Raw genomic sequence first — 11,280 nt, 5'->3', positions numbered from 1 at the left:
GGGTCACACGCGCGCTCAGTATTTAGTTGGTATCAATGCTATAGGTGTCAAACTCAAGGCCCGGGGGCCAAATCTGGCCCGCCACATTATTTTATGTGGCCCGCGAAAGCCTGGAAATAATATGTGTTAATAAAATGCTTAATATATTCTTACTAAATATATTTGTTCTTTTCTTTATGACATTAAAAATCATGTACTGCATGCAATTGCATATCTTTTAAAATTAATTTTATCAAAATCAAAATATTATATTATGTATTCCAAAAATACTTTTTGTTAAAATAATGATAAATACTGTACTTAAATAAATATCAAAACAAATTATCAATCAAATTGTAGACTGTAAAATTGACAATAGATTTTTTAGTTTTGAGGGGGTTTTTTTTACCATTAAAAATCAATTTTGGTACTATTTTTTTCCATATACAGTAAGACACTAAGACATTAAAAAACAGACAAAAAAACATTAAAACAAGATTTGACGGGGGGAAAAAACAAAACTGTCAGCTCTGTTGCTGGAATTTTACTGCTAAAAACAGTGGTATTGTTTCTCCATTCCATTCCATTTATTCAACTTTTTTATATGCTGTAAAAAAAAAAAACCCACTGCTTTTACTGTAAAATTCTGGTGACTGAGATGCCAGTTTTTAAAGTAAAATGTTTATACTTTTTTTGCAGCTTATGTAAAATAATATATTGTTACTGTATTGTATATATACATGTCTATTCATATATTATATGAGGGCGGTATAGCTCGGTTGGTAGAGTGGCCGTGCCAGCAACTTGAGGGTTCCAGGTTCGATCCCCGCTTCCGCCATCCTAGTCACTGCCGTTGTGTCCTTGGGCAAGACACTTTACCCACCTGCTCCCAGTGCCACCCACACTGGTTTAAATGTAACTTAGATATTGGGTTTTGAGTCACTAGAGAAAAATCGCTATATAAATATAATTCACTTCACTTCACATTACTCATTGTTAAATGCGGCCCTTTGAGGGCAACCATAACTGCGATGTGGCCCCTCAATGAAAATTAGTTTGACACCCCTGCTATAGGTGGTGCACCTGCGCACATTTCCCAGGTCTTTCCCCGCCCGGACTACATTACCCAAGATGCACCTCTGTCTCTCTCCCTGATGCACCGGTCTTTCCCACACACTTGCAGAACAAGTCTGTTTGGAGGAGCTACTCCTCTCTGGTGTGTGTGTGTGTGTGTGTGTGTGTGTGTGTGTGTGTGTGTGTGTGTGTGTGTGTGTGTGTGTGTGTGTGTGTGTGTGTGTGTGTGTGTGTGTGTGTGTGTGTGTGTGTGTGTGTGTGTGTGTGTGTGTGTGTGTGTGTGTGTGTGTGTGTGTGTGTGTGCGTGTGCCTAGTGTCAACCTACGCCAAACGAGAGACGACGAAGAAGAAGAAAAAGAAGAAGAAGAAGAAGAAGCCATATCCCTCCACCCCTCCTACCTACAGCTTCCTGGCCGCTTCCAATTGGCCTCCGTGCCCTCCTGGGCGGGCACTATTGGCTTCCAGCCTTGCCAGTCAGCGTCGCCCTCCTTCCTCAGCCTTGAGTTGAGTGGAGAGCAGCAGCAGCAGCAGCAACAGCTCGGAAACATCTGGCCGCCGTAGAGTGCTCGACTCCCCGCGTCCCTGCCCTGCCTGCCCGCGCTCGTCCGTCCTCGACAGCCTGGTTATGGAAATGAGCCCAAAGTCGGTTTAATCAGGAGGGGGAAGAAACGGAGAGACGGCGGACCGTGTTGCCTGTAAGTGCCGCTTGTTCTCACAGAGAGTCCGGTTAAAGGAGGCTGGAGGAAGGGGGTAAAAGTAGCTAAAGCTTCCTTAGCATGTCTGTGTGTTGCTAAGTGTTAGCTCTCCTTTGAGCAGCTGTTGTCATAGCACCAGGGGCCTAAGCAAGTACTACACTGCAAATAGCTCAACAAGACAGATGCCTGTTTTTTTTATTTTTTTTGTCATCGCCTGACTTTTGTTAGCCTCCACGGTTTTAAAGCTAACTGCCTTTCGCTCTTCTATACATTTGTATTTGTTTTTATTTATCGTGAGGTTTTGTTTACCCCACCTCAACACTTTACTTTCAAGTTTTGTCTCTATGTTCGTCACGCTATTCTTATCAAAGCCAAACAGCACGAATGACTACCCCCCCTCCCCCAAAAAATAGAAAAAACTGAAACAATTTCAAACACATAAAATCAAAGAGATAGTGAAAATATAAGTTATTTAGACAGGCATTAAACCGGACACCTACAGTGAAAATGTAAGCCAGTTATATAGACAGGCATTAAACGGGACACCTACACCTAATTGTAAACCAAAGTGTATTATAACAGATTATCATAATACTTACAGAGAAAAAACAAGCGTGTATCTTTTTATAAAAGTGTCAATTCAAACTGTTTGCCTTTTATAATTAATAGGATGTGGAAATGATTTAGACGAGCACTAAACGGGACACCAACAGTGAAAATGTAAGTTATTTAGACAGGCAATCAACGGGACACCTCCAGCTAATTGCTAACCAAAGTGTATTATAACAGATTATTTTAATACTAACGGAAAGGGAAAAAAAGCAAGCGTGTATCTTTCTATAAAAGAGTCGATTCAAACAATGTAGACCCTGTTTACCTTTTATTATATAATTTGGACAAAAATACAAATACATATGGACAAGCGGTAGAAAATGGATGGATGTTACACTGAGGGCCACCTGCAACTGTATTAAAGTTAATCATAAAGAGTTTTAACATTTAATCGTTGTGGAATAATAAAAACTGTATTTTATGATAAATGCACATTTTTATGATATGGAATAGCCTGCACTTATGTATTACAACACAATTATTCTGGTATGTAATTACACATTATTTTTTTAATGTGCTGGCGTGAAATAAAAATGTTAACATAAACACAAAAAGTGAACTATCAGTATTTATTGGGATTTGGAGAAGTTGTACTATTGAATAAGCTCTGCTTCTTCCTACTCCTTTTTGGATGTGTGGATTAGTGAACTTTCTTAAGCATGTTCAAAATGATATTCAAATGTACACAATTAGACCAATTTTGCCTTTCATAATTGATCAGATGTAAGAAACAAAGTGTTATTTGCTGTACTATAAAAGTTTTCATTTGTTTTAAAGTATTATAATCATAATAAGATGTACAAACAACTTTTTTTTGCTGTTTTTATAGTTTATCTGAGTACTCTGAAAGTTTATTTTGCTTTATTATTATAATTATAATGAAAAGTATGCACAACTTTTTTTTGAGTACTATGAAAGTGTTCATGCTTTGAAGTAGTAATAACAATAATAATAATAAAATGTAGAAATTAGACCTAAATTGCATCCTTATTAATCCTCTAATTCCCATCCACACTTGCACTAATAATCCAAAAAGTCTGACTTGGTTGTGGTTTCCGCTCATTAGGTTCCTTAGTGGTTGTTTATGTTTTGTTTCCATTGTATCATAGCCGGTCATGTTGCTTGTCCGAGGGTGGCGGTGGTGGGATGGGGGGGGGAATGTTTGGACAAACGAATGAATGAGTGAATGAATACAAGACGAGGCTGTGGCACTGAAGCGTAAAGAAGTGGAAAACAATATCAGCTGCGTGCGTCTGTCAGTTGCAAATGCGCCTTTGTTTGCGGTTACCGGAAAGAAAGAAAAAAATACAAAAAAAAACCAAGTTGTTTTGAGTGATGTAAACTTTTTTGTGTGTGCGTGGCTGAACTAACATTTAAACGAGAAAATAAACCACGCCGCTGCTGCTGTTAGTCATTCATGTTGTTTCCCAGCGAGAGAAAGAGGGGGGGTAGAAAAATGGGGTGGGGGGGCGACAAAGTTGCGTGGTGTTGGTTAAAATGAAAGCGGAGTCTGGTGGCAGGAGTGTAGAGGAGGCAGCATATGGCTGTAGAAAGAGCACAGCTGGAGGTAGCATCTCCATCTGAGGATGATGTCAGAGCAGCTGACAGGCTGCCATCCACCCCTCCCCGGTCCTTTATTGTGAGGCAGCCTGGGAGTGTGTGTGTGTGTGTGCGTGTGTGTGAGCGCCAGTTAGGAGGAGGAGGAGGTGGTATCTCGTTCCCCCTCTAACATCTCCACCACTTTGCATCTGTCCCTCGCAGTTTGAACAGTGAGCTTTTTTGTGTGTGTGTGTGCGTGTGTGTCTCCTACCCACTCGCCGACTCAAGAGCGGGCGGGCGAGCAAAGCAGAGCGAGGCGAGAGAAGGAAGGGAAGGGAAGAGAAAGAGCAGCCACAAAGCTCCGGCAGCTCCTCAAGCCACAGTGGAGTTAATCAAGTTGATGCGTACCGCTGCAGGTATCGTCTCCTATAACTCTTGTTTGTAAGTGTGTGTGTGTGTGTGTGTGTGTGTGTGTGTGTGTGAGAGTGACCCTGAACCTGGGGGAGTAGACGTCTAGGTGATGAGTTGTGGCTCGAGTGTGGACTAGAAGCAAGATTATTTCAACTTGAATGTTCTTGATTTGGTTTGAGTTTTCTGAAGTTTAAAGAGTAAATAATCACCAGTTTTGTATTTGTAATCCCAGTAATCTAACTTGTGAGGGAGGTTTTTGCGCAAAATCACTGGAAAGCATGTGCGGGCGCCTCGAGCCGGCCCGGAGTAGAGGAGACTAATTTAGAAGTTGCAGATTTGAGCTGCCTGAATTGGCTAGACAGCTGTAATCGCACTCCCTCCTAGTCTTAATCTCTTTATCTGGCTAGCAGCTGCCATATGGCCCCCGTCAGCTGGATCAGATGTGGCTAAGCCGCCCTCGCTGCCTGTCCTGCCCGCCTGTCCGTCCGTCCGTCCCAGCCTCGCGTCTTTCTCCCCGATACCCCGGCAGCCCCCCGACCCAAGTTGAAGGATCGGCTCGGTTCGGGACTGCCCTCCGGAGCCTTTCCGCTGCCGGCTCTTTAACCGCCGCCGCTGTCTTTATTTTTAGCCATCTTTAAGGATTAGGATTGATGCTGTGACGAGCAGGGCACTTACAGTGATTGTATTGTAAATCTTCTCTTCTTCTGGGCAGACGGGGGGGGGGGGGTTAAGGAGTGGGGAGGGGTGGCGAGGGGCAGCTCCGCGGATGTGCGAGGTTTTTCTCGTAAGACTACGACGGGAGGGAAGGCGTGCGTGAGTGAAGGATAGAAGTGGTGGGCAAGAGGAGGGGGACAGGAGGAAGGAGGGGCTAGTTCACCCTTGTCCCCGTAGGCCCCCCCCCCCTCCATTCCCCTCCCCTCATTAAAAGTAGTCTGAACAAGCATACACACACTCGTCCATTCTTGCGGAGGCTTCATTCAAATGAGGCCATTTAACTGTCCGGGCTAACGAGCGACATGTACTTTCTCAGGCGGGACAAACCGACGAGGCTAACAGGTGGGACCTCGTCGCTACTGCGTCTGACTTTTATTCACTTGTCAGCAAATTTAGCTTCTCCTAAAATTACTTTTTTTTTTTTTTTCATTTTCTAGTTTGTACTTTGTGGAGGTGGCAGGCAGGCAGGTGTGTGTGTGTGTGTGTTTGTTTGTTGCGTACGTGAGGACAGCGTGTGCAGCTGAAAGCCGGTTACCTAAAAGGGCCGTGCCAGGCCAGGCCAAAGTGGGTTAATAAAAATAACCAGCGTAGGAGCAGCGACAGGCCAGAGTGCAGGCAGAGGAGGCAGAAAGATGCATCACTGCTGCACTACTTTGCCACCAGAACTCCTCCGGTGTGCACTCCTGCTTTATTACCGCATACTTTAGTGCAGCCTTTTTATTATTTCCTTATTTACATTCCTGCTAAGAGAGCAGTGCAGTGTAACAGTGCTGCTAAAAATACATCAATTGATTTGTGTGTTTTGTCTCCTCTGCATGGTTCTCGTTATTGTATTTCTTTTTTACTGTATATTTTGTTTATTGCCGTCTCGACGGCGCTTTGTTTGCGCCATATGTGTGCTTGGCATCCCGTCTCCGCCGCTGTCTGTTTAGCGCGTCTTTTAATTGGCCGGGTTTGAGATCGTTTTGCTCATCTTCATTTTAGTCAGACGACGACGAGATTGATCTGGGGTTTAATGAAGTCTGTTGTCTTTGAGTGAGTCTGTAATTCTTGGTCTCTCCGCTCACGTAAATGTCTTTTAAAAGCATTAAAGGCGTCATTAAAACCCTAAAACATCTGACGTTGCCTTTGTGTGTCCGCAGGTTATGAGGACAGCAGGATGGAGTTCCCCGAACACAGCAGACATTTACTCCAGTGTCTGAGCGAGCAGCGGCACCAGGGCTTCCTGTGCGACTCCACCGTCCTGGTGGGCGATGCCCAGTTTCGAGCGCACCGCGCCGTGCTGGCCTCGTGCAGCATGTACTTCCACCTCTTCTACAAGGACCAGCTGGACAAGCGGGACGTGGTGCACCTCAACAGCGACATCGTGACGGCGCCCGCGTTCTCCCTGCTGCTGGAGTTCATGTACGAGGGCAAGCTGCAGTTCCAGGATCTCCCTGTAGAGGACGTGCTGGCCGCCGCCTCCTACCTGCACATGTACGACATCGTCAAGGTGTGCAAGAAGCGGCTGAAGCGGAAGGCCACGGCGGAGGCGGACAGCACGCGCAGGGAGGACGACGGCGGCTCCAGCTGCTCCGACAAGGCCGACAGTCTCTCGGACGGCTCGACGGGGCGACCCGCCACCGCCGACCTGCTGCACAGCGACGAAGAGGAGGAGGGGAAGAGCGAGAGAGCACCGCTATGGTTGCGGACGCCGGCCATGGCCACGACCAGCCCGGGTCACGCAGAGGCGGAGCAGCAGGCCGGCGAGGGCCTGACGGAAGGCACCAAGCTGATGTCTCCGGCAGGAAGCCCTTCCAGCTCCACAGGATCGCTTTCCCAGAAGTCTCACCGCTCCGCGGGTTCCCGAGGACACCGCGGCAGGCGGGTGTCCAACGATACCGCCGACTGCGTCCTGGACCTGTCAGTGAAGCCGACATCCGGCAGTAACCACGGCAACCACCACCCGACGTACTTCAGCGGTGCAGCCACACCGGACAGGCTGCAAAGCCCGCTGGCGGTGAGGGTGAAGGTGGAGAGGGGTGTGGCTTCAGACGAGGAAGAGGACCTAGGGGGCGGGGACTATGCGATGGAGCACAGCGGCATCGCCAAAGCGACGGTTCCCAGCACCAACGGGGGCTTGAGCCACCACGGGGTCGGGGGTCCTCTGTCGGTCCAGAGGAGACTGGGCTTGGAGGCGCACCTCTCCGCCCTGCGAGAGGCGTCGCTGGCGTCCGAGCTGGACCGTGACGAGAAGCCCCCGGCGGCGGCCGACAGCGAGGACATACTCGGCGGCGAGAGCGAGCGCACGCAGGCCGACGCGGCCAGCATGGACAGCACGCTGCTGCCGTACGTGTCCAACATGCTGTCGGCGCCGCACACCCAGATCTTCATGTGCCCGCTGTGCAACAAGGTGTTCCCCTCGCCGCACATCCTGCAGCTCCACCTCAGCTCGCACTTCAGGGAGCAGGAGGGCATCCGCGCCAAGCCCGCCGGCGACGTCAACGTGCCCACGTGCACCATCTGCAGCAAGACCTTCTCCTGCATGTACACGCTCAAGCGCCACGAGCGCACGCACTCCGGCGAGAAGCCCTACACCTGCACCACCTGTGGCAAGAGCTTCCAGTACTCGCACAACCTCAGCCGCCACGCCGTGGTGCACACGCGCGAGAAGCCGCACGCCTGCAAGTGGTGCGAGCGCCGCTTCACGCAGTCGGGGGACCTCTACCGCCACATCCGCAAGTTCCACTGCGAACTGGTCAACTCGCTGTCGGTCAAGAGCGAGCCGCTCGCGCTGCCCAATGTCAGGGACTGGGCCATCGAGGACAGCTCGCAGGAACTGTGGAAGTAGAGGCGTGCGAGCGGGGTCCTTGCCAACATTTAGGGGGTCTTTCAGTGAGTCATCTTCTTGTTTGTTGCAAAAATCTCATTCGATTGCACTTTAATAGCACATGAAAATGTTACTACTGAGTTTTTCATCAAGTACAAGGGGTTTCAGTTGTAGTCTGGATTTTATTCAGAGAAAGCTCCGAGAAGGTCTTGCTTGTTTGAATTTTGTCAATTTAATTTTATTATTTAACTTTTTGTGTTTCATCTCACAACACTCCGACTCGGACCGATGCCACGCTCCTCAAGAACAAAAGCATTATGATACACTAAACGGGTATCACGATACCGCCACACACACTTTGAAGAAGTGTGTGCGTGTGCGTGTGTGTGCGTGTGCACTCTCTACTACGCCAACACCTGATGTGCACGTGTGTGTGTGTGTGTGTGTATGCGTTTGATTAGATGTTTCACTGGCACGGAGGCGCAGCTAGCGTCGTGGTGCGTTCAGGGCGAGTCGAGCGACTGACAAACTGATGGCACTCATGCAATGCACAGCCTCTTTTTTATTTTTGGTGATTTTTTTTACTTTCAATCAATTTGAAGTATTTTCTAAACATTACAAAAATATTCTAATAATTATTATATTATTGTTATTAATTAATACAGTAGTTTTTTCTGAAATCTAGCTGGCAGTCTTTTTAAATTTGTTGGAAAAGTATTTAATTTAAGGTTGTTGTATATTGTTATAGTTTTAAATCTTTTTTTTTTTTTTTTTTACTTATTGTATTAATTCTATTTTGTTACAGTTTTATTTATTTTTAACAGGACCTGCTGTTGTTGCATGACGTTCAAACTTGTATATTTTAAGATTTCAAAAAAAAAAAAAAGGAAAAAAATGTGAATTTGCAGTGTTACTGTACACATCGTTATTGATCAAATATTTGACAATGGGCTCCTTTTTATTTAACAAACATGATTTTCTTTGTGAATACTACTCCAGGGTGACGTCTGTTGCAAAGCTGACTATGGTGGGTGGGGAGGGGCATGCGTGGATTCAAATGTTGTTGTCCTAAAAAGTTGGGGGGGTGCGGGAATTTAGCTTGACAGTGAACATCTTGGAAATGTGATGAAGCTTTTGAAGTCTATGTGCACTGAGTGTGTGTGTGCGCGCGTGTGTGTGTGTGTGTGTGTGTGTTGTCACCCGTCAGTGTGGAAGTTCTTCATCCGCCCAGCACTTCTTCGGTTTAACGTTGTGCAATCATGGGCGTCCTCGGAAGGCTCTGGAGGTCTGACGAGGGCGGTCACATGACGCCAACATGGCCAAAGGATGAAAAAGGGTCTGTCCTGCTGAAATAGTGAAGAGTAAAATGTGTGTGCGTGTGTGTAAGCACCTTTTTAAGATAAAAAAAAAAGACCTGATTATGAGATATTTGCTGGAAAAGATGCCTTGGACTTAAACATTTGTAACTGAAAAATGTCTTGCTTCCATTTTTGGATCAAAACTTTTTTTCAGAAAAAAAAAAAAAAATTGGTGAATTTTTTTTGGGGCAGGGACGGCGCCTGGTTTTTATGTATAAATTCAAGCGGTGTGGAAATATTTTGAAACAAGCGTTTATACAATCCAAAAAAAGGACTTGCTGAATGTGAGTGTGTGTGTGTGCGCGCGCGTGTGTGTGTTTCTCCATCCATGCACCCATCCTGCTGTTTGCATCATCACTACTACTGTTTTTTTTTTCCTTTCTAATATATTTCTGGTTGTACTTGACCGCCTTAAACTGCTGTAGTCCAGGCCGATTATTTTTCTCTTTTTTTCTGTTTATTTTAATTCTATTTGTAATAATTTATTTCCGGAGCATGAGTGACGTTGAGCGCTCTGGAGGCTGTGAACTATATAACCACACTTATCTTTTTTGTTATTATTTTTTGCTGTGTTTACTTGAAAACAAGTGTGTGTCTGTGGGGCGTGAGAATAGTTGTTTTAATTTAAAGAAGGTATAAAAATGTCTCAGACTGTTTGTGGGGAAGGTTTTAAAAGTGACTGTTTCTTTTTAATAAAAATTAAAAAAAAAAGACAATCACCATCAAACAAGCAGATTTCTTCAGATGTATTTGCTCCCTGCTGAGATTAAATACTTTCAACTTTTTTTTTTTCTTAATTTAAGTCAGATATAGTCATTTTTAGCTTTGACAATCATAGTTTGACTTATTTTTGTGGTTGTTTTTCTCAAGGGGAGCGAATTTCAATTGTGTTTAGTTTTGTAATTTCCGGTGTGCTGTTGTTGACATTTTTAAATTGTGTGCAAACTGCAATAAATTATAAGATTCTTGACATTGGACCACTTTGTGTTTGAGGCGTTTTTTTCCTTTTTTAATTTTGACTGCAAAGCAAATCGCCGAGTTGAACGAAGCCAGTGGTTCTCAAAAACTTTTCACCGAGTACCACCTCAGAAAACATTTGGCTCTCCAAGTACCACCATCATGAGCAACATTAAAATACAGCAGCTTAGTAGGCCTAAGTAGTCATTAAAAACAAGGCAGATGTTTTATTTAACAGAGTATTTAATATTTTTGGCCACTGTAACATTACACATAGTTTGAAAACTAACACTGTGTTTGAATATAGGAAAATGAAATACTGTACTGATTATGTGGTGTATCACTAAATCAGGTGTGTAAACATTTTGACTCGGAGGCCACATTAAGCTAAAAAAAAAACGGCCAGGGGCTAGCTATATATATATATGTATATATATACATATATAAGTGTGTATATATATATATATATATATGTATATATATATAATGTATATATATATGTATGTGTACATACAGTACAGGACAAAAGTTTTATTTTCATGACTATTTACATTGTCACTGAAGGCATCAAAACTATGAATGAACACATGGGGACTTATGTACTTACCAAAAAAAGGTGAAATAACTGAAAACATGTTTTATAATAAAGCTGATTCTGATTCTGATTCTGATTCTGATATTCAAGATTCTTCAAAATAGCCACCCTTTGCTCTGATTACTGTTTTGCACACTCTTGGCATTCTCTCAATGCGCTTCAAGAGGTAGTCACCTGAAATGGTTTTCACTTCACAGGTCTGCCTTATGGTTGATTAGTGGGATTTCTTGCTGTAAATAGTCATGAAAATAAAGAAAACGCATTGAATGAGAAGGTGTGTCCAAACTTTTGGCCTGTACTGTGCATACATATATATATATATATATATATATATATATATATATATATATATATATTCGATTTCAAGAGTATGTGAAAGTTCGACTCCTACCTTGTTTACTTCCGTGACGACCTCCTTAAAGTTTTGTAATCAGAAATATCAAGCAGCTATAATGCCCCAAACATGGATAAATGTGGAGAAAGTTATTTTGCATTTTTCCCATCATGCACTGCAGGGTATTTAAATGGGTGGAATTT

At 44.3% G+C, this 11,280-nt stretch overlaps 1 protein-coding gene across 3 annotated transcripts; it reads left to right on the top strand.

Annotated features, from left to right (window-relative positions):
* Nucleotides 1-1,603: 1,603 nt before the first annotated feature.
* On the top strand, nucleotides 1,604-10,168 carry zbtb18 (zinc finger and BTB domain containing 18). Of its 3 annotated transcripts, XM_061965054.2 has the most exons (3): nucleotides 1,662-1,748; nucleotides 4,188-4,315; nucleotides 6,167-10,168. In XM_061965054.2, exons 2-3 carry the CDS (start codon nucleotides 4,300-4,302, stop codon nucleotides 7,852-7,854), a joined length of 1,704 nt encoding a protein of 567 aa, XP_061821038.2. In that variant the 5' UTR covers nucleotides 1,662-1,748; nucleotides 4,188-4,299; the 3' UTR covers nucleotides 7,855-10,168. The 3 variants fall into 3 exon arrangements, with proteins under 3 accessions (XP_061821029.2, XP_061821038.2, XP_061821022.2); XM_061965045.2 differs by lacking the exon at nucleotides 4,188-4,315 and having other exon boundaries at nucleotides 1,604-1,748; XM_061965038.2 differs by lacking the exons at nucleotides 1,662-1,748; nucleotides 4,188-4,315 and adding an exon at nucleotides 5,238-5,366.
* The last annotated feature ends 1,112 nt before the right edge of the window (nucleotides 10,169-11,280 follow it).

This window comes from Nerophis lumbriciformis, linkage group LG02 (assembly GCF_033978685.3).
Source record: "Nerophis lumbriciformis linkage group LG02, RoL_Nlum_v2.1, whole genome shotgun sequence".
NCBI lineage: Eukaryota > Metazoa > Chordata > Actinopteri > Syngnathiformes > Syngnathidae > Nerophis > Nerophis lumbriciformis.
The sequence above is the reverse complement of the archived record's forward strand: the minus strand, read 5'-3'. Positions and strand labels throughout refer to the sequence as shown.